The 23772-nt window shown below is 33.2% G+C and overlaps 2 protein-coding genes and 1 long non-coding RNA gene across 4 annotated transcripts in view; 2 read left to right on the forward strand and 1 right to left on the reverse strand.

Moving 5' to 3' along the window:
- The window catches only part of LOC111512344 (sodium channel protein Nach), a 67141-nt gene extending 66378 nt beyond the window's left edge, over window positions 1-763 (reverse strand). The window contains exon 1 of one of the 2 annotated variants that reach the window (XR_012467310.1): window positions 322-763. Coding sequence is in view for 1 of the 2 variants with exons in the window: in XM_074182644.1 (XP_074038745.1) it covers window positions 322-389 (68 nt within the window). In the remaining variant the exon portion in view is untranslated. The remainder of the gene's footprint in view (window positions 1-321) is intronic. The other variant, XM_074182644.1, reaches the window with a different exon arrangement.
- The window catches only part of LOC111512342 (gamma-interferon-inducible lysosomal thiol reductase-like protein), a 31020-nt gene extending 9790 nt beyond the window's left edge, over window positions 1-21230 (forward strand). The window contains exons 2-4 of the mRNA XM_074182646.1: window positions 3868-4008; window positions 6698-6871; window positions 20865-21230. Coding sequence (XP_074038747.1) covers window positions 3868-4008; window positions 6698-6871; window positions 20865-21173 — 624 coding nt within the window. The 3' untranslated portion in view covers window positions 21174-21230. The remainder of the gene's footprint in view (window positions 1-3867; window positions 4009-6697; window positions 6872-20864) is intronic.
- LOC141485620 (uncharacterized) lies at window positions 9025-16298 on the forward strand. The gene is made up of 2 exons (XR_012467311.1): window positions 9025-15403; window positions 15459-16298. It is a non-coding gene; the product is annotated as an uncharacterized lncRNA (long non-coding RNA).
- Window positions 21231-23772: the final 2542 nt, after the last annotated feature.

Here is a 23772-nt window from a genome sequence, read left to right on the forward strand (position 1 = left end):
ATGAATCTTGACTAAAAATCCAAAAATATTGACACCAACGAAAAATTGATGACTCAAAATTTTAAAATCCTCCCAAATGAACAATTTTTAAAACTGTCTATCAACTGCATCGATAATATTTTGGACAAACAGGTGGGACATCGTAATGAAAAACTAAAAAAATCATTTTGTAGGAAGAAAAATATGTGGGATAGCAAACATCATCGTTGTTATCGTCATAGAGGTAAACATTAATCATGTTCTCATTTCGTTATTTTTCTATATTTAGAATATGGATCAATTTAGTTTGATATTAAAAATGATTGAAAAAAATGTCAATACCTTTCTAAACGATATGGTAAATCCATCCATTTACTTTTATTGGATGCGGAAAGTGATTCTTCTTGCATGGCTTGCAAAACGAGTCAAAGTCAATTACATCATTCGAATTCATCCAGAGTCAAATAGATTACTACATAGATGAATCAAAGTTCTCAGGAATATCCGGGTGCCAAAACGCCGATTTTAAAGTGTTGGATTGGAGACATCGAGTAAAACTGCAATCTGTTTGTGAATAAGGAAAATATTAACATAAAATATGTAATAGCTTGTTCACTTCAATCATGGTCAAATTCCAAGTGAGTGTTTTTTGCAACATAATATCCAAACTAATTAATGCAATTTGTGTATTTGCTCGTACAAATATTCGAGTCATTGAACATTGAGAGGTGGAATTTTCAATTATGGATTGAAAATAGATGAAAAAATATTCTACACAGCGTTTCGTAGTTTTGAACTTTCAAAAATTAGGACGCTTCTCACTGAAATTGGCGTTTAAAAGTATATGGGTACAAATTTTCAAAGACAATCATTTGATTATTGTGTATTATCATTCCACATTCTGTTGTTTCTACTGCTAATTCGAATGAAAAATACTTCACATGAATTAAACGGTTTTTTTTAAATAAAACTGAAATTTGGATGATCTCTTTGTTTCTTTATGTAATTTTCAATTCATATTTTCAATATTATTTCGAATTTTCTGGTCAACCTTGATGATAATGAAATTGGTGTGTATTTCTTGATATTGGAATTATCTCCACTTTTATGAATTATTTCAATGATTCAAAATTCAACTCACAAACTTTTAAGTATCATTCAAGTAAATGCTGGAAGTGTTATGAGATGTGTTATGGAAGTTTTCATTCAATTTTATCTGTCCCGGTGTCTGCAACCAAATCTTATACGTTAAATTTGATCCACTTTCCAGTATCCAATTGACCTGAAATTTGACATAGAGAAACGTTTGACAATGCAAGGCACGATTACCTAAATGACGCCATTTTTAATTCAATATAGCGGGCGTTATAAAAAGGCGATTGATTATTCCCATGGTAACCCTTATGATATGGGTTACCATGGGAGCAATAGCTTGTTGAGCGAAACACAATAAGCAAAGTAACGTAATTGTAAATCCATTATGGCGGACCGCCCGAGATGGCGCCTCCTCATAATAAGGGTACCAAACGAAAGGGTTCGGTGAAGAGAATACGAAAAATAACATGACATCACTCTTAATCCAATATGGCAGACTACATATTTTCGATGCACTTCCATGATTTGGGTTTCATATAAAAGTGTTTCATGTATATTTATATATCTGGGAATACAAGTTCAATTTTAATAACGCAAAAAAACTCTATGTTTCCTGTTACATTCTGAGGTTATTGATTAGTCTATGTCTTGTATGGAAGATGATGAAACTTTTTTTGTGAATTAAGGTACCTACACTTTACGAGGTTCCTGGTGTTTTAATAAAGATCGATATTTGAATAAAGGATCTAATTTCCGTGCAATTTGGAAAACGTGAAATCGTTTCTTTCGCACAGGCACCGTTCTTAGAGCGCCGTGAGAATTTTTCTGTAGATTTTTTTCTAAAATACCACTCATGACCTTGTAAGTACGCAGTAATAAAGAAATTTATTCGATTCTTATGTTATATCTATGAACATTTCTCACGACAACTATATCTTCAGCATGGATTCAAGTCTTTTCAAAAATGGGTTTATATTTGAGGATTCTCCAGTTTTCCTATTTAGTCTAATCAACAAGTTCAAAAATATGAAAAATAGAAATGAAGGTCTTAAAAATATGAGCGATAGCTCATTCGATTCGAAATCACCTCTAGAAAAATGTTTTTGAAGGATTTTGGTGCAGGTAAAAAATTGTGATTGTTATTAACAAAGTAATATTTAAAAAAAATGGTATTTAGTTTTTCGTTAATAACTCAAAAAATATTGATATTTAAGCAATTTCGAAAAGAACTCATTGAAGAGGAGGAAATTTACAATAAAAAAGTCCTGATTCACGAAACTCTATCTCCATTATTTATATTTTAATCTGAAGTTGAAAATAGGGTTCCGCGCGGCTGTTACGGCATGCGCACGCTGCCGCTAAAGAGAGTTTATCAAAAGAAATAATTTTTTTATAACATAAAATGTCATTTTAAAAATTTGAAAAAATTTAGTATCTTCTTAACACTTGAATGAATCGAGTCCCGTAGAAAAAAAAGTGTTATCACCATTTTTCAAAAAGTTATTCAATTGTTAACTAACAAATTTTTTCCCAATCTCCGTTGGCATAAATGATGGGATAAAAGGTATAAATAATTTGTTGATCATTTTATCAACAATTTTTATATATTTCATTTTGCGATAGTTATAAAAAATCATAATTAACAAACTAATAAATTAATAATTTTTATGAACTTTCATCGCAGGATCGTATGAAGTATATATATCAAAAGGGCTCCACGAAGTTCAAAATTCATAGGCCAATCATCTATACCTTTTATCCCATTATTTATGCCAACGGAGACTGGGAAAAAATTTTTTAGTTAACAATTGAATGACTATTTGAGAAATGGTGATTAAACTTTTTTTTCTATGGGATTCTCTAGGGACCTACTCAATTCATTCAAGTGTTAAGGAGATACTAGATTTTTTTCAAATTTGTAAAATGACATTTTATGCTATAAAAAATTATATCTTTTGATAAACTCTCTTTAGCGGCAGCGCGCGCATACCGTACCAGCCGCGCGGAACCCTATTTTCAACGTCAAATTAAAATTATAAACAAAGGAGATAGAGTTTCGGGAGTCGGGACTTTTTATCGAAAATTTCCTCATTTTTAACGAGGTTTTTTTCAAAATTGCTTAAATATCAATATTTTTTGAATTATTTCCGAAAAACTAAATGTCATTATTTTAAAATCTTATTTTGTTAATAAGAATTGCAATTTTTTACCTGCCCCAAAATCCTTCAAAAACATTTTTCTAGAGGTGATTCCGAATCGAATGAGTTATCGCTCATATTTTTGGGACCTTTATCTCTATTTTTCATGTTTTTGAACTTGTTGATTAGACTAATTATCTTACCCTACTATCCTACTTTATCCTACTTGAGTAAGTAAGTTTGTTTGTTACGGTTTCACACGAAAACTCCTCAACCGATCATCACGAAATCTTGTACACATGTTTTTGGAGATACTAGAAGTACCATATGATACTTTTTATTAAAAAAAATCATGTAAGATAAAAAAATTGGAAATTATTTTTTTTTGTTACAGTGAAATAAATTTTAACATTTGTTGTTGCAATTCAATAAATCATATTTTAAATTTTCGAAACTTCATCATATGTAATAAATTTTAAAAATTGATAACTTCAGCTAAGCATTAAAATATAGTTCTCATATTAATTCATTTCTTTTGTACTGACACTTACTGGCATAAATGCGAGCGAAGCCACGTGTAAAAGCTATTAATATACAATTTAATACTTTTTTCTAATTTCAGAATGAGAGAATTCAATGAATATTATTATTTCAGGCAAGCACTGTGACGATATCAGTCTACTATGAAAGTCTCTGTCCTGATAGTGTGAAATTTTTCAAAGAGCAGCTCGGAATAACCCACGATTCATTTGAAGGAAAGGTGGAGGTGGACTTGATACCTTTCGGAAATGCAAATGTAAGTTTTAAAAAATAGTTTGAAAATTTGATTCACATCCTCGTGAAATAGACACTGGTCAACTGTATTAAATTTTGAAAATGTATTTTTTTCGAATTAATTATTTAGTATACCTACATGGAATATTTCTTAAATTATTTGATATTGGTATTTCGACGTTTCACAATCTATAAAATATAAATGAATCACTCGGTGGAAAATCTGTTACGAATTTAGCAGAGAGCAATATCATAAGTTCACCTCGATGAACCACTGTTTAATATACTTAATCATCTTGAGAAAAAATTCAATTAGTTAGTGGCTTCTTATTGGCGATTAAATAAGAACGAAAATATTGAAAACAATAGCGAGAGATTGATGCAAGATGTGCAATTCCAAAATCAAAGGCTCGTCTTCAACAACGTCAAAGATCTCCGCTTATCAAAGCACTTGACCTTTTCTTTCCTCAGGTCGAGAGGACTAAAGTCGGAAACTGAAGGGTTCATCATAGTCTGCTGAGATGATGTTCTGAACACCTAAGTCGATCACCGTCGCGTGATTGGTATAGAAATTCCTGATACCAGGTGCAGGGTGCAGGGCCTGCCGCGAGGCGTGTTAGTCTGTCCAGGTTATGCGATCTCAGCCTATATCCATCGGCAAAACGCGGCACCAAGAGTGCTTTTTTTACCATCTATGGCACAATCACGGTATTGATGTGACACCGGTATTGCCTTATGTTCCGGAGCATATGGAATTCGTTGTATTGAATGAGAAGTTTCAAATTTATTGTAACTATTTATTGCAAGGTTGTATATGAAGTAATATGTGAGTAAGGGTTGGTGACGCAAGTTAATGATATGGATGTAGTAATATGCATATTTTTATATGATATTATGACGCAGTTCACCATATCCAAAATGTCCATCATTTCAAATACGTTCTATCAGAGGTTTAAATATGATTCAAATTATTTTACGTCTGTACAAAGCCGGAAATTGTGACTTATAACCCAGAAGAAAATTATTGTGGAAACATCATTATAATTGAATTGAAAGGGGTATATATTTGAGAGAGGGAAATTTTTGCGAAAGAAAGGTTCTGGCTTTCTACTTCTCCATCCTGATACAAAAAATGTGGTAATCTTTATGAGAAAGGAATGAAGCAATCGATTGAAAATAAAGTAACTCTATACAAAGATGTGAAGATCATGGTAAGAAATAACTGTCAGACACAAACTGGAAAAATAAGCTCCCTCAAAACAGCTACTTTCATATAAACATTGAATTACACTAAAGACAAATACTTTCATTACACGAAACAAATACTTTTATATAGAGTCCGAAACATCCGTTATGGAATTGAGTCAGATATTATTTACAGAATTCCCACACAATATACTGAATGGAAGAGGTAAAATTTCACTAACATGGAATACTGTCATCCTCACTGGTAGACATTCGATGTTTTGCCATGAGACACTTACCTTATCAGCTCTTCAATTCATTTGGTACCAGATTTGATACTGAAGAGCTGATGAGGCAGGTGTCTTACGGCGAAACATCTGATGTCTATCAGTGGGGATAACAGTGTTTCACGTAAAATTTCACCTCTTTCATTCAGTATATTGTGTAGGAATCCTGTGAAAGATATCTGATTCAATTCCATAACGAATGTTTGAAATACAAACTGAATAGAGAAATGTGTTATTCATATAACTCAGTGTTCATATAAAAGTATTTGTTTTGAAAGTATTTGTCTTTCATGTAATTCAATGTTTATATAGAAGTAGCTGTTTCGAAAGGGCTTCTTCTTTCAGTTTGTTTCTGAAAGTTACTTCTTTGCATGATCTACCATCTTTGTAGATATTTTTTGAAAGTGGTATCAAGATGGAGAAGTGAAAAGCCAAAATCTTTCTTTCCCAAAAATCATCATGATGATATTCAGCATTTTCGTAATGAAAAGCAGAAATTCTTTAACTTATACAAAATAAAATCTTTATCGTAGAAGGTTCGTTTTGCAAACATACCACTGTATGTTCTTTTATTTTCCTTGCATTCAATTTCGGAATTTGTGTTCCTGTATATCTTCGGAACCAAAAAGGCTGCAGTTGATTTTTTGGTATCATTCAGCAGTCTCCAAAAATAGGCAACTTGGCTACAATTCAACCCACTTTTTTTCTTAGTGTTCATGAGATCAAAATGTAATAGCCTTATAAATGAAGCCACTTACAGAATGAACCCTTGGATAAAAATTTAATTTTCAGTAGAATGAGTGTCTTTTTGGAAATATGATGAATTAGCTTCACTATTTATAGTTTATATATTGTATTACTCATTTTGTGAATATTGTGGAATGAATAATTAAGTGTGATTTATTGCAGAGCGTGCGATTTAATCGATGAATAAGTTTGATATTGAATACCTCATGGCATAATCGAAAATGTTTTACCTCAGTCACAAACCTAACTGACATTTGTTTCCAAAACCATAATTCTGAACTTTGAGATTAATAAGTGATATGTCGAAATTTGTTGGCGAATAAGATAATGAACTTTTTGAAACATAGAGCCTATGTATCAACGTAAAACTTAGATTATGTTACCCAAGTTAAGGTATACCTACTGTTATACATTATACACATTATATTTATTCAGATTGTGGATAGTTGAGATACTCAGAAAAGTTTTATGAATGTTTGAAATATTTTTCAGTTCACGAAAGAAGATGGAAACTATACTTTCACTTGTCAGCATGGAGAACTTGAGTGTCACGGGAATAAAGTGCATTCCTGTGCTTTGAAACTGGGGACTGGAAGCAATGGAACTCAATTTGTAATGTGTGCTATGAACTCTTCGGATGCTAGTGATGATAAAAATTTGAAGAAAGTAAGTGTTCGTCAAGAAGTAATAATCTTTCGTGATTTTTTCTTCATATATTTGAAAATTTATTTTCCGCAACTGAAAAAACGCAACAAAACTATTCAACTGACGCTACCTCAGTTGGTGTGATTGTCATTGGAAAGAGTGTCACAGTCATAATAACAACAATAACAATAATGCGACCTTAACCTTTCAAAGTGATATATTACGTAAAACATAACCAATGCAATTGCAATCAATTTATACGAAATTAATAAATAATAGATATCACTAAGCCCATTGGTATTAACAATCAATTCATTCATCAACACAATATAAATCAAAGTACAAATAATCATTTTGACTCGAAATATAATTTGGAATATATAAAAAATTAGTATAAATATCAGACCTGAACCCAAACAAAACATTCGTTATCCAATATCAGACAGCGTCTTTTCCACTCCCTGTGTGTCTCATCAGTGGTACTAAAGTGAACCACGAATTTATTGCTAGAATTGACTGTTCTCCAGACAAGCCAGAGCTTGGACTAATTGTCTTGTTGTGAAAGTTGCAGAGAGAACCAGAGAAGGAATATCATTTGGCGGTCGAAGCTTGGCTTCATGTCAGATCGACTGAAGCTATTAACCTCTCAAAAACTCAAATGAGTCGAACTGTAGACAATAAACAACCTGCTTAATGCATTCTGGTTGATCTTGAAAAGGCATTCTATACTGTCTGTATATTGCTTTTGAATATTCTGGAAAATATTGGTTTCAGAGGTACTGATTTTCAAAACAAATTGATACATTTTATTGTATGATTTTCACTATAAAGGGTTTCACAAAACCGCGACACGTGTTTCGTTACACAATAGCTTCCTCAAGAGTAAACTAAAAGTTACTTCTAAATTACAACCATTTTATACTCTAACATATTACCTACTCGTATGCCTACTTTCTAATGGATGAATCTACCTGAAAAGGTCAGATATGAATTCATTAACCATATGAATAGTACTTTGAAGTACCGTGAATGTACTTAACTATTTTTACCTGAAAATGACAGATTCAATAATGGCGAATTATTCAATTTAGTTTGATCGTTCATGAGATATTGAGAGTTTTAGAATTTGTTTATTTCCATACTCTTCAACAGGTTAAGTTTCAAACCTTTCTTCTGGAAATGGAGGGGCTTGTATTCATGTTTGAACTCATGTCCCTCTGTGATCAAATGAGTGGCATATGTGGAATTTATTTTTCCATTCTGGAAACTATATTTGTGTTCCTTTATGCGGGATTTCAACGTTCTTCCAGTTTGACCTATATAAAAACATCGGACATAACCCACATGATAATTCATACACTTCTCTGATTTTTCTGAAACTGAACTTTTATCTTTGTTATTCTCAATGTGCGTGCCTAAGTTGTTGTTGGTTTTGAAAGCAATATTGACACTTCTGCTGTGCAGAAAATCTGAAATATTTGTAGTGGGTTGGCCTAAGTAAGTTAAGGTTGTGAAACTATTACCCTCTTTTCTTCGAATTGGGTAAACTTCTTTCAAAGCTTGACTGTATAACTTCTTTGATAATGAAGAATGTATTCGGCTATTTGCTTTATTATATTTAGTTCTTTATTGAAATTCGCCTCTGACAAGGCACATTTATCATACTGTTGAAAGCTGCTACCTTGTGCTGATATGTGTGGGTGGACGAATTATGAATGATAATATCTGTATGTGCCGGTTTACGATAAATTGAAAAATCATGTTTGTTGTTAACTTTCGTTACTGTCAAGTCCAAAAAATGCATAGAGTCGCCCTTTACCATCTCCATTGTGAATGTGATAGAAGGGTGGAGAGAATTGATGAAATTTCATATTGATACAAAACAAACCGGCACATACAGATATTATCATTCATAAGTCGTCCACCCACTCGTATCAGCACAAAGTAGCAACTTTCAATAGGGAAATATGAATTTCACATATGCCACTCATTTATTCACAGAGGGACATGAGTTCAACCATCATCGCAAACCCCTAAATTTCTAGAAGAAAGGTTTGAAACTTTACCTGTTGGAGAGTATGGAGATAAAAAAATCAAAAACTCTCAATATCTCATGAACGATCAAACTAAATTAAATAACTCGCCCAATTGAATCTGTTCATTTCCAGGTATTTTTACTGTACTTTCGAAAAATTTATTCTTGTAGTTAATCAATTCATATCTGACCTTTTCAGGTAGATTCATACATTAGAAAATGAGCATAGGAGTAGGTAATATGTTAGAGTATAAAACAGTTGTAATTTAGAATTAACTTTTAGTTTACGATTGAGGAAACTATTGTATAGGGAACCACATGTCGCGGTTTTTGTAAAACCATTTATAGTGAAAATCATACAATAAACTGTATTAATTAGTTCTAATATGGATTTTCATCAAGTATCGGTCAGTTCTATTCCATACCTGTTTTTCAGTTATTCAAGAGTTACCAACGTAACCAAAGACTGTATAAGTCCCACAGGAATAATTTAATTTGGTGTTCCATAATGCGCTATTCTTGGACCTATACTCCTTGGTGTATAATAACTTGAACGGCACATTCAAATTGAATGTAGAAGGGAATGTCATCAGCTTCGCTCGGAAAAATAAAAAAATCGCAGTAGAACTGGGCTTTGGAACTATCTCTGATGTCAGCTACTAACAGTGAACAGGCAAAATATACATTTTCTTCCTACTTCAAAACTTTTCCTCAATTTGACACCATGAAGATTGTTGCTAGTATTGAAAGGGCAGATAGTCTCAGATACGTATGAATTCACCTCGATTGCAACTTGAATTGGTAGTTCAAATGAATGACGTAGTGAATTTTTTTGTATAGGATGGACTACTCGCCGTAGGTTGAATGAAAATATTATATGTTATCCGCTGATCGAGAGCCACGTCATTCATGGAATCATTGCTTTAGATGCAACCAATTGAATTTTCCTCAAAAACCTGTAAAAATTGTAGAAAATGATTCTTGGAGTCATTGGAGCAATTATTGATATCCGTGGATTGAGTATTCTGTCAACCCCACAGATGACGTCTTTGTGAAAGGGGAAGTTATCTTTTCTAAGTTGGGCTTGTTTTTTTAAGATAGTTGAGTCCATCAATAGTAGGAATCTCACGTTAAAAGGTAAGACCTCGTTAGTCCTCAGCTCGCACAAGATTCGACTTCTCAGTGTTGTCGTTTGTAGCGATGCGACAGCTGGTTAACGGAAAAACATATTTTAAACATTTATGCGTGGTTCAGCCTGACACAATTGATGATACCTATGGCAGGTCGAAACGTTTTCTACGTTATGAAATGAGTTAATATCGAGAAAAACATTGTGAAGCAGATGTAACATCTATATTCATTTTTTGAAATGATTGTTGATAATGTAGCGGTCATATTATACTATAACACTATCTTCTGTCTGGTTTTAGATTCGTCATATTATGGAATTTCTTCCTGACGTTTCATAGAATACGTGACTAGCTTCTTCAGATGTGCTTCCAATTAATTTATGTTTTGGTAGGTTCTCTTGAAAGTAGAACTGTAAAATAATTTCTTTTCCATTTACCCAAATTCAGTACTTCTAAATATTTTGACTGTGACGGTTTATTTTGTACTAGACTCTAGAACATTAAGTTGTGTTGAGGAAATGTTGAGTTGTGGATTATATTTGAGCAGTATAAATATATGCCAGTGTATAAAACCAAATGGAATAGATTCATTATTTCGGTTACGGTAGGTACATATTTTAACAAAATCTCGAAACACGTCAAATTTAAATTATGATTTGACATACTTCAACGAAAAAATGCTACCCCTACCTTCAACCCCCGTCAAATGACAGGTACAACCCCCAATTTTTTTAAATGGGAAGTATAGGCTTATGATATATCGTTTGAGAGGTCCGAGATAATTAATTTATTCCATTCGGCTTTTACAGACTGTATGTCATTCTTTCATGTAAATTACTCCTCCTTAGAGGGCCTTATTTTATATTAGTGAAAAAATAGTTTATCAATATTTAACTTTTCTTCAAATACAAAAGGTTCGAACATTATCGAAATGCATCATTTCAATGTCACGTATGCAAGTTATCGCAATACATTTGTTATCTTTGATATACCTCTGGTGGTTTAATGTAAAATGATTGTTGTTTTATACCTAAGAATAACCAAAGTTCAACGATATGATTTGCTTGTTGATACGATGCTTGCCAGTCATGAATGAGTAATTATTGTTCTGGTTTTGTTACATAGGTAAGTGCATTCCAATTGATACTACTACCCTAAATGAGTCATTTGATATTGTGACGGTGAAAAATCGTGAAACACGTCAACTTTTCCTTTCAGGACGTCACATTTCTATGTAAAAAACTTTCTTATTTCCATTTTCAAAAAACACATGCACAGCAATGACATACAATTTCGATGCATAAGACGGACTTTGTTCATATATTGGAACATTGTGTTTTTAATAAATATACGTTCAGAAATAAATGTTCTTTTTGAAATTTATTATTATCCAGATTATTTGATTTAATATTTGATAATTGATATTTTGTTTTCATATCAGGAAATAATCTTCACGAATACCACTCGAACTGAATATTTTCTCAGATAAATGTACCTACATTAGTTGAAACTCGAACTTTATTATTTGTGAGCAATACCAATTGAGTAACCAGCAATAGATAAAACCACTCGTGATTGTATGAAGCTGGATGATTGATTGCTGTTGTTGAATAACGAAGTTTTCATTAAAAACTGAAAATTCATCGATAAACTTTTGAAGTATTGTGGTATTACTTTCGATAAATACTCAGGTTGCACCTATAAAGAGAAACAAAATACGCATTTTATTGGTCGGAATCTTGATTTTGATGCTTCCAGAGATATTCGTATCAAAGGCTCGTTTTTATTGAACTGAACTTGTTTGTTTATTTGATTGTTTGAGTAAAATTTAATAAATGAATCCCCCTTCCTCTTGACAGATTGATCTGTGTACACTCATGTAGTTATTATGACGATACAATTTGTGTCTTTGTAAATCCAAGATGGCCGTAGCTACAAAGATGGCGGATTAAATACTTTTTCACAACTACCTCAATGTGGATATGAAATGACATGGCTTGACTACTACTATTCTAGTATACTATGAAAAAGAAACAAATCCAATATAATCTATACAAAGAACTTTGTCAACTCATAATCGGGATACAAGTGTAGATATCCCAGCCAAGTCATAATTTTATATCGTGTCGAGGACTGTGTGGCGTTAAGGTGGCTAAAAATGATACGTCGATAGCGATACACCACCCAAGTTGAAGTAAATAGTTGAGACGTGCCAAGAATTGTGTGGAATTAGGGTGGATGAAAATTAGAAACTAATAACTTGAGAATGAAATAAGTGAAGAAAAAGTATGTTGAACAGTTTTATTGATAAATGTACTAAAAACTAAAAAATGTTTCGGAATGTTCTAGGTAGCAGTCATCACACCACTGTCCTCAGCAATCTACGGTATTGTTCAGATGGAAAAAATAATAAAATCGTTGGGCCTAGTATTAACAGATTTACTCAGCTTCACCTACGCCCAAAGATTTTAATAATTTTTTTATCTGATCAATACCGTAGATTGCTGAGGAGAGTAGTGTGATGTCTGTTACTTACGACCCTTCGAATAATTTTTTTGTTTTCAGTTATTAATTATCTTTTTTTTCTCAATAAAACCAATAATCATAATTTTTTTACTTATTTTATTTTAAAATTTTTGATTTCTAATTTTGTTACTCAATTCTTCTCATTATGTTCAGTTCATTTAGTGCCTCAGTATTACAAGGTAATATGTAATTTGCCATCTTGAATTTGCATCTTTTTCAAAGTGTACTACTATTCTACTAGTCAATCCCTGTCATTTGATACCAATATTGTGGTATATGTGAAACAATATGTAATCTGCTTTTGTTTGAAAGTGGTTGACAATGTTTCGTGGTGTATTTCATCTGTTCGGACTTCCATTGTCTAATATAAAATAAAGTGATTTGAATTCCCTGAAAGAATCTGTAAAAAATAAAAAAAGACTAACCGAAAAATAACAATTGTATTAAACAAAAAACTGAATTTACAAAGAAATAACATACAAGCAACATCCGAAGACGATTGTGGGTACTAACAATCGAAACGTTGTGACGTAACTTGGTTTGGAATCTCTTAATTTTAATTTTTTGTTAATAATATTTTTTATTTTTTTTTAATTTTCAGCTTGTATTATTATTTGAATTTTTTTATTTTCTTGGTTGTTGCTTGTATGTTATTTCTTAGTAGTTTCAGTTTTTTGTTTAATAAAATTGTTATATTATATTAGACAATGGAAGTCCGAACTGATGAAATATGTAATCGATTATTTTCTAGCTGCAGCCACCTTGGATTTACAATGATACAAAATTTATTAAATTGTATTGTCATCAAAACTGAATATGTACCAAATATCAGATCAATCTGTCAACAGGAAGGGGGTGTCAAACTTTAATTACTAAATTTGATCCAAACGAAGGAACAAATAGGACAAGGTAAATAAAACCGTTCAAAAATGATATGACGTTTTTAGACTCACTTTGCAGAACAAAAAGTTGCCATTTTTTCACGAATTATTATTCAGTCATCCTTGCTCACTGTGTTCCAACATGATTTGTTCTACTGAAGATAGAATAGAAATTGTTGCAACCTATTATCGAAATAATGAATGTGCTAAAGCTGCTGCAAGAATTTATAATACGAATCATCCAGACCACAACGTCAGCCAGCAATACGTTAAACGTTAAATAGTTAATAGATAAGTTTCGAACTTCAGGTTCTGTTCACAGCAGAAAACATGAAGTATCCCGTCCTGTCAGAAATGACGGAGTTGAAGTTGCAGTTTTAGGACATGTACAAATGGATAATCGACAATCTATCAGACAAGTAGCTAGAGCGTCTGGTGTATCAGTTACTGGTGTTTTTCGGATTTTGAAAGCCGGCAAATTATATCCTTTCAAAATAAGCTTGGTTCAGGAATTAATCAAAGATGGTCTTGATCGTCGACATCAGTTTTGTGAGGTGTTCAGCTAGAAATTAACCAATAACCCAAACCTATTATAGATACAATACACGTTTTTTAGACGAAAGTTCTTTTATGTTGAATGATGAAGTGAATAGACATAATTGTCGTTACTGTTGTTACACATTCACAAACTCCACAAAAATTGAATGTCTGGGCCGGCATTCTTGGTAATAATATTGTTGGATTGTTGAATGTAATCTCTTAAATCTGTTACAAGACTGTGTAGATCCTATGATTACACGAATTTTAGAAAATGATGACAATTTAGAGATCACACAAATTTTAGAAAAGGAAATAACATTTAAGCAGGATGATTTATCCCCACATTTTGATGTTCGTATGAGACAGTTTTTGGACGAACGTTTTCCAATGCGTTGGAAAACAGGGAATTAGTCCCCCTAGAAATAAAAATCGACGTGTTCTCTGAAAATTTCGATTACCTGTCCGTTTCTAACTCATAGGGAAGTTAAGTTTTTGTTGAGTATTTTTTTGTGTTTCCTAATAATTTTCGGTTATCGAACTTTTACACATTTTCCAATTCTGAGAAGAGACGAAGTTCCCCGGGTCATCCAGTAATACATAAATATTCCTGAAAGTAATAATTTTGATCAAGTGTGACAAGACAACTATTTTTATTATAAGCGATATTTTCTAACGCGACCAATTGCACGCCAACTTTTTTCGTAACACATTGAAAAATGCGTCAACTACATTATCTCACAGGTGGGTCGCCGATGCATAATTATGTAAAATGAGACTTCTTCAGTTTTTGAAATCTTAGGAATGGCGATTCGTAGGAAAAATATTTTTTGACATATGACCTCGATTAAGTTATTTAGCACACATGGGGTTGGTGACTTTTGATATTTTATTTCTATCCTGTATTTTGGATTTGTATCAATTTTCAGTTCGTAAGCATAACTCAGATTTGAAAATCATCGTAAATTGGGATTTCTATTTTGGCAGAAATGAAGAACGGTGTCACTGCCTTGAAGAATGATCGTGAACTGAAAAAAAAACGAGATCGATATATGACATTAGAATTGTAGATTCTCTCAAAAGTCCGGAAACAACCGAATGCGGCATGAAGACTACGAATAGTTTCATTCCTAATAGCTTATTGTTCACTTTTATGTGAATTGTTTTTTCAAAATATCATTGACAGATATAAGTACTCTAAGTTTGTTTGAAGAATAACTCAAATAAAGATGTCAACTTTTGTTAGAATGATGGTTTTGCGGAGGAAGGATATTTATCATTACTTTTGTGTTTCTTTGATTTAATTACTACACACAGTATGTTAAATGTTGATAAAAAGTCACTTGATTGTCAAATGAAAACCTCAATTTGAGTAGTTATCATCCATTTAGAAAACACAATGTTTTATAGAATACTGGATCTATATAATAAAAATAAAACTTCTGTGAGTATTTGGGTTCACAATACGTCTTTAAACGTTAACAATTTGGTCCTTTTAGCAAATCTGAATTGTGAAAAACATGAAGGAAACGTGGATAAAGTATTCAAAACGGAGAAGAATAAAGCGGGTTTTTTGTTAAATCTTCAAACCTACTACGGAAAAGAAACGGAAGTAGAAAATGGAAAATCTTTGAAGACATTAGTGTATATAAAAAGTTTACGAAAAATAGAAGAACTGAAAGGTATTCTGGAAGTGAAAAAATCTTAACCAGAGATGAGGCTTTTAGAATTAGAGTGAAGAAAGCAGAAATCAGTTATTTAAATTCTGAAAATACTATAAATCTAAAAATATCTAATAATGCAAGAGCAACTCATATCAAGATTCTAAATCAAATACCAAGAGGAAAGTTATGTGATTCGGGTGCTCGGTCTGATGAATGTGCTTTTTCTTCGGATTGTAGGGATGAACAAGCGAAATTAAGACAATTTGCGGGGTCTATGAGTAAAAATAAAGCGGAAACTTTTTTGGTTAGACAGTCTGTAAGCAAAGACCTACGTATATTTTCGATAGAATAGGCTGAATGGTTACATTTCATCACTCGATTTAGAGAAACAAGTCTGTGACATTCCAATAAAAAAAAGGAAAACGTAGCGAGATTAAACAGCTGTTTAAATGTTCACTTTGAAAGTAGGTAAAATAATTTCAATTTTGGAGAGACGCTCTGGGAGACCGGAAATTATTGATAATGACCCAATTACCAGAATACAAAAATTCAAAACGTCAGAAAATATAGGTTTCAATCTGTTATAGATTTTTCAGACTCCGTACAAATTTTAGCTGTCCCTCTCATTATTTTAAAAAGTGAACAATATTTAATAAATCCACAATTAGTAAACGATTTGGTTGCGAAGTTAACTCCGGATCTCGAAATTGAATATCGGCTAAACTAGCAAATAAAGTTTTAAGAATTAACGAATTTATAGCATTTGTAGAGTATTCTGAATGACTGTCAGAGACTGTAGAAAATATGAGTTTAGTAGCAATTCCAGAAGAACAATAAAAAAAGTACGCGTGTACTACTACATATTAACATGGGAAAAGGAGAAATCATTTATTGAATGTCGTTACTGTAAAATGAAAAAACATAAAACGGAAAAATTTAACGTTTTTCTAGCATTGGACAGATTAAAGTAAGGAATGGGTAAAATAAGAATTTACATAGCGGCATTCGATAGATTCAAATGGATAGAGACAAAACTTTTGCTACAGAGTATTCAAATGCATAGGAGAATATTTGGAAAAGGTTTATGTAAGACCACTATTTAATGGAGAAAAAAAATGAATGACCTGTTTGGTAGCTTCCGCATTTTGCTACTAGAAATCCAAATAAACCAGAAAAAATTAGGTTTGTGTTTGATGCAGCGGCCAAATTCAATAGTAATATATAGTTTGGTCTGAACGATAGCCTATCGAGAGGTCTACATTTGAATAATCCAATAATGATCATTTTTCCACATGTTGCCAGAAAAACATCGCTTCTTCTGGAAACATAAAAGAAATGTTTCAATGTTTCATAGGGTGAACATCAGAGAAGAGGCTAGCTCAGTGATTTCTCTGGAGGTGTTATGAAGAATACGAAATATTTTCAACGAATTTTGCTTCTGCATCTTCTCCAACAACTGTACAATATGTAATGAGAAAAAGCAGAGGAATTTCAGGTCACTTATCCAGAAGCAGTTCGGGCCATTTTTTGAAAACATTATGTTGACGATCATCTGGATAGTGTCAATGATGAAGAGGCAATCAGTTGATTACATCTGTTATCGACGTCCACATTATTGGTGGAAGCTGAGCACATTGTTAATTCACGACCACTCGTACATGTCTACATCGATCCACAAGATAAAGAAGCTTTAACCCATAATCATTTCTTGATGGGTACCCCTAGTTCTAGCTGCATATTCAGTTCTTTTTTCGAAGATCATTTCGTCACTCGAAAGCAATGGAAAATTTCCCAACAACTTGTCGATTGTTTCTGGTGTAGATGGGTGAGAGAGTGTTTGCTAACGTTAACAAGGAGAATTAAATGGTTCCAGAAAGACCCTCGGAATATCAAAGTTGGCAACACAGTTGTTTCAGTTGACGGCGACCTACCACGAAATCAATGACCCAAAGGATTGTTGCGGTATTCTCAGGAGCACATGGTCAAATACGCATGGAAGAAGACAAAACCAAATATGGAATTTATCAAAGAGCAATGAAGCGAGTTTCGTTACTGGAAGGATTGTTTTGGCAGAATAATATTCATAATAATTACTTTCGTGTTTCGTTGATTTATTTTGATTTGATTTAATTCCATCACTTTGTATGTTGAATTTTGATTAAAAGTCAATTGATTGTCAACTAAAAACCTACAACTGGAGCAGTTGTCAGTCACTACACAATTTCATTTTACATATTGGATCTACAGTGTGACCCATTTTTAATGGAAACACCCCGCTAAAATTTGAAGTTGTAAATCGATTTTAATATATATTTTTTAAATGTCAAGTACTGAAAGGTCTACCTTAAGACAAAATTTGAAATGTTTATTGAAGTTTCAGGGCATACTACGATATTTTTTCTTAGTCGAAAATCGGGATTTTTTATTAGCGATTTTTTTATTGAAAAAATCACTACGGCACTGGTTTCAGAGGGCCTTTAAATAGGTGTGACCAAAATTTCATGAAAAAATATTCATTATTAACAAAGTTATGACATCTCAAAAATTCGAAAACTCACACAGCTAACAGTCACAGTATATCATTTTTTTATGATTTCAACAATAAAGTGCCGCCAGATGAAAAAAAAACAAATAACATAAATATTTTCAATGGAAATAACGGAATTACATTCACACAATTCAACTAACAATGAAGCAAAAAATTTTAATGAACGTAACTAATTACTAATTATTGAAATGTTTCGATTCAGTGCAACAATTAATTCTAACTCATATTCTAGTAGCCTCTACTAATCCACCACGTATTTCGATACATGGGTCGTAGCGCTTACGAATGTTTCTGATTACGTTCCTTAGTTCTTGAGGGCTAATATCTGCACATACCTGTCGAATTCTTGCACAAAGTTCATTTCTATCTCGAGCGGTTTTTGTAAACCTTTTGTGTGAGAAGTCCCCAGAGAAAAAAGTCCAAAACTGTGAGGTCTGGAGATCTGGGTGGCCACTTTATAAACGGACTACCACGGCCTATCCATGGGTTTGGAAAATATTCGTTAAGCCATTGCCTCACAGCTCTGGCATAATGAACTGAACACCCATCTAACTGGACAATTAAATTTGATCGTTCATTGATTGGCAGCTCGTGAATAGCATCCCAAAACTCTGTGTTTAAAAATTCTAGAAACCTTTGCGCAATAATGTTTTCCTTAAAAAAGAAAGGACCAATAATTGGTTCGTTCAATATCTCACACCAGAAGTTGATTTTTTGGAAATACTGGCTTTTACAGTTTATTACCCAGTTGGGATTATCCGCTGCCTAATAGCGACAATTCTGTGATGACACTACTCCATTTGTAGTGAAAGTGGCTTCGTCGGTATATAAAATATTTTTTAGGAAATTTCTATTGTTCAAATATTCCCCTTGGGCCCATAAACAATATTCCAAGCGTCTTGCTTCGTCGCCTTCTTGAAGTGTGTGTAAAAATTTTGTCTTGAAAGGTTTAGTATTTCTCGTGGACTATTCAAATCTAAAGTGGCATTCCTTATACTGGCATTAAGATTATTTCCGAAATAATCTAAAATGATTTGATCATTCCTGTCATTCCTGTTTCGTCTTTGTACAGGATTACTTTTTAACATCATTTTTGATACTGCACCAGTTTCATTGAATATTTTATTTATTTTATTTACCGTGCCGCAGCTAATACGAGGACGATCTGGATATCCCTCATTAAATACTCTACAAACCTCTCTAGCATTTCTAACGTCATCTCCTGAAAGGCGTACAATTTCAATTTTCTCTCTTACGCTCAATCTTGCAACCATGACAATCTTGCAACCATGTGAGGTGAATATTGTTGACAATAGTACACTTAAATCTTTCACAAGTATCAAACTGTAATATCATTTCCATGGCAACTAAGATTTAAATTGAAATATTAGGTCTTAGTTTTAGTTAAATTGCGTGAAAACTTGAATGTAATTCCGTTATTTTCATTAAAAATATTTACGCTATTTGTTTTTTTTTTCATCTGGCGACACTTTATTGTTGAAATCATAAAAAAATATTCTCATGGCTATGTCTGTTGATATATTGTGTTTTTTGTGACTGTTAGCTGTGTGAGTTTTCGAATTTTTGAATTATCATAACTTTGTTAATAATGAAAATTTTTTCATGAAATTTTGGTCACACCTGTGGCGTAGTGATTTTTTCACTAAAAAATCGCTAATAAAAAATCCCGATTTTCGACTAAGAAAAAATATCGTAGTATGCCCTGAAACTCTAATAAACATTTCAAATTTTATCCCAAGGTAGACCTTTTAGTACTTGACATTTCAAAAAAAAAATTATTCAAATCGGTTTACAACTTAAAATTTTAGGGGGGTGTTTCCATTTAAAATGGATCACACTGTATATACTGAAAATACCGGACTGACAATATAACGTCTGTCAACATTTGGGTATACATAACATCTGGGCTGAAAAGTCCTGGACCTAAGAAAGAAAACGCGTTTTTTTTTTGTTCAAAACAGCCAGTAGTCGCTGGGAGTCAATCTGGAAAATAGGGTGGATGTGGGAGCTATTCGAAGTTCTATTCATATAGTTTGACCATTGTTTTCAGCAACTTGTGACATTGTGTGACAAGCAACTTGTCTTCATGGAACATTTTCGACCTTTTAACGCTTGAATAACGCTATATAATATTCACCTTTGATGGTATTTGCCTTCTCAAGATAGTCGATGGATATTACACTGCTCAGAATCATCAAGACGTTCTTGTTTTTGGTCATGCAATATGAAGCCAACACTTCCATTTGATATCTTCATAATGTCAGCTAACTCACGCAACAACTTCACTTTTTGATCATATAAAACGATTCTATATGGTTTTTCTAAAAAGTTTTCTGGTCTTACTGCCAAATTGTTTTCGATCCATTGTTTTGAAAATAACAAAAGTAGTATCACCCTTAGTACAATTATTCACAAACTTTTGAGTAGAAATATGAAATTTCAACAGCTAGCGCCATCAATGTGTTAGACACGAGACTTTTCGGCCCATAAAATTTTAAATGAATTTTTTTAATCTTTTTGCAAAACAAATGACCTAGAGCAAATAAAACGCGATCGTTAATAAATCTCCTCATCTCCCGAAATACTTGAATGTGTTTTGAATGATTTTTTGGATATGATAATTATGGACATGATCATTTTGTGTAACGTTTATTTCAAATTTTCTTTTTCAGTGTGCAAGTGAACATAACATTGAATGGGAATCAATACAAGAATGTGTGAATTCTGAAGAAGGTGACGAATGGCTCGCTGAATATGGAAATCGAACTTATTCTGTGAAACCGAAAATAAGTTTTATTCCGACCATAATTTTCAACAACATTTATAAGGAGCCCCTGCAGAATATCGCTCTGAAAAATCTCCACGATATAACGGAATATCTTCTGGATGATAGCAGATGTGACAAGAATGGAGGATTGAAGTTATATTCCACGTCACTTCTGGCGGTTTCTGTTTTGATTTCCATTGTCAAAATGTTTTAGAAAATAATAGAGATTTAATTGTTGAATTTATTTGTTAATATATTTATTGGAAAAATAGTTTGTGTGAAGGTTTTTCAATGTCACAGACGTTATGATTTATCTCTTTGTAATTCACGAAGCCACATATTGTTAGAAAAGGGTGTGAATAATAGTAATAGTTGTTTTCCATTATTTTCGACATCATTTTGACATCTCAAATATTTGTTTCTTAGCTAATAAACCACTCAATTTTAGTCTTAAGGATTTATTGGCATTTATTCTCAACAAATTATCATATATTGAATTGAAATCTTTATGCTGGACAATGTATATCGTACATTCTTTTCTATGTCGAAGAAACCATTTTTGTTTATTTTGCAATATTTTAAGACCTTCGGAATTAAGATATTGCTGTATTCACTTCGACGAAGTGAATTCTCCCAGCAGGTCATGAATGAAAGAAGGTGATACGGATCATTTTCAATCCATAACTTGAGTTATTGCCAACGAGAATATCATCCATTCGAGTCGGTTCGTAGTCTTTCGTTCACGTGTTTCACTTTGATAATGTTGGCATGTCCTCTCTCACCCATAAAAAAAGGCATCTAACATGCCTTGTTTTCTTTCATTATCGACGCAAAAAGTCAGCATCCGAGTTCATAGGTGAACCTGGATAATGTCCATTATATGGGCCCAACAACAACAACTATTATTTTATAAGTTTGTCTAGAGAAATTGTCTTCCAGTTCTATGGAATATCGCGTCAACGTTTCCACATAATCTATACTGATACTATACAGTATGGGATTTTGCGAAAGCATCAAACACTAATCTTATTTCAAAGTCTGAGGACCGTATCGAGGAGAAATACATACGTATTAGAAAATAAATGTGTCGCAATGTAATCTCAAAATATTCATCTCTCTCAACCTACCTACACAGTAGGTTCTGGTAAATGCTTATCGGAAAAAAACTACTTTCCTGGCTGATATCACGCTGAACATTGAATTAAATACGACAGACATCTATGCAGAAGTTAGCCTAGCAGATATTTCTCATTAATTCAGCAGCATGATCATGCTGGAATCAATTGAGTAGATCACCTACAGACCGGTTTCGAAGTGTTATCTCTCATCAGTGCAGGGCAGATCTGACCCAAACAGCAGTGTGCCTGAGTTGGGAGAGATGAATATTTCGATATTCCATTTCGACATATTTATTTTCTTATGATCGTATTGAATTTGTTGGGGTTATGAAATACAAAATGTGGTAGATACCATATGATTTATTCTCCATATAAAGATTCGGGTTGAAGAAGACTCCAAAATTTTGTCAAAAACGGATTTCTTTCCATTTATATTGATTAATTTAATAGAACTGGCCGATACTTGATGAGAATCCATATTAAAAAACTAATTAATACAGTTTATTGTATGATTTTCACTATAAAGGGTTTTACAAAAACTGCGACACGTGTTTATTCTTGAGAAAGCTATTGTATAGCGAAAGACGTGTCGCGGTTTTTGTAAAACCCTTTATAGTGAAAATCATACAATAAACTGTATTAATTAGTTTTAGTTCGTCCAAGTGAATGCGTCGCCAGCCATTGCTTGCCAGCATCAACTTGTCCAAACGTGCTTGGGAAGTTTCTGTCTCTCTGTTTTGCTATTTCATCAGTTGACAGCACAGTGTCAGACGGTACCTATGAAAATGGATGAGGAAAAATTGAGTTGTTTATTGAGTCATGCTCTAGAATATCCAGAAGTTCTGAAAATTTGCCTGAAGTCATTCGGAAATACAGGAAAAATGTCTACTGTCTTGTTTCAGGTCGTTGAAAAGATGATGATTTCCCCTCTTTTTTGCCTTCTTCTACATTCAATTATGTGGCCACTATAATGACGACTTCTTCGTCAGAACTGCTAGTCATAGACATGTTTCTGTCACCGCTCCATGTCTACTGAAATTTCCTTGAAATCGAACAAACAGCACCTTCAGTATGCTAGTTGTACCTGGACAAGTGGGCTACTACCCGTCGCGATCAGGCGACGTACAGCGGACAAGTAGGCGACAAGCTTAAACGTAACCTCGCATCTGGACTTCGAATTACAAAGACCATGCATACCCCACTCCATTCTATATTCAATTGCACGGACTGAATTTTCTGATCAATTCAATATCTTTTGAGTAATCACATGGTCTTGACTATTCAAAAATAGATATTTTTTTCTTGATGACTGTATTTGACAATCCTTTCGAATGTGAAAACTTTCGCCAATATATCATGTCCTCCTAACGGGTAAATATATTTGTGGGCGAGGGCGTGATCGGCAACGCCGACCCCGCCGTTTACCATATTTACCGCGTCGAGGCGGCCGGCTGGCCTCCCAGACCTGAGTCCCAGGGTATGCATCCTGGTTGTTTTACTGGCCCCGCCATGAAGCCACCCGTACGCCTTTCTCGGCTTCAGGGTGACCTTCTGGCCTACCACCACCCCTTAGCTCTTCCTCTAGGGCGCCAGTTCCGGGCTCATTCGAGATGTGATGCGCTTCTGCGCGCAAAACATCCCACTCCTCCCAATAACCGCTAAGGGCCACCGATTGGGGGCATCTAGACGCCTGGC

This window comes from Leptinotarsa decemlineata, unplaced genomic scaffold (assembly GCF_025532065.1).
Source record: "Leptinotarsa decemlineata unplaced genomic scaffold, Ldec_3_MD MMD2_tig00026328_RagTag_RagTag, whole genome shotgun sequence".
NCBI classification, from domain to species: Eukaryota; Metazoa; Arthropoda; class Insecta; order Coleoptera; family Chrysomelidae; genus Leptinotarsa; species Leptinotarsa decemlineata.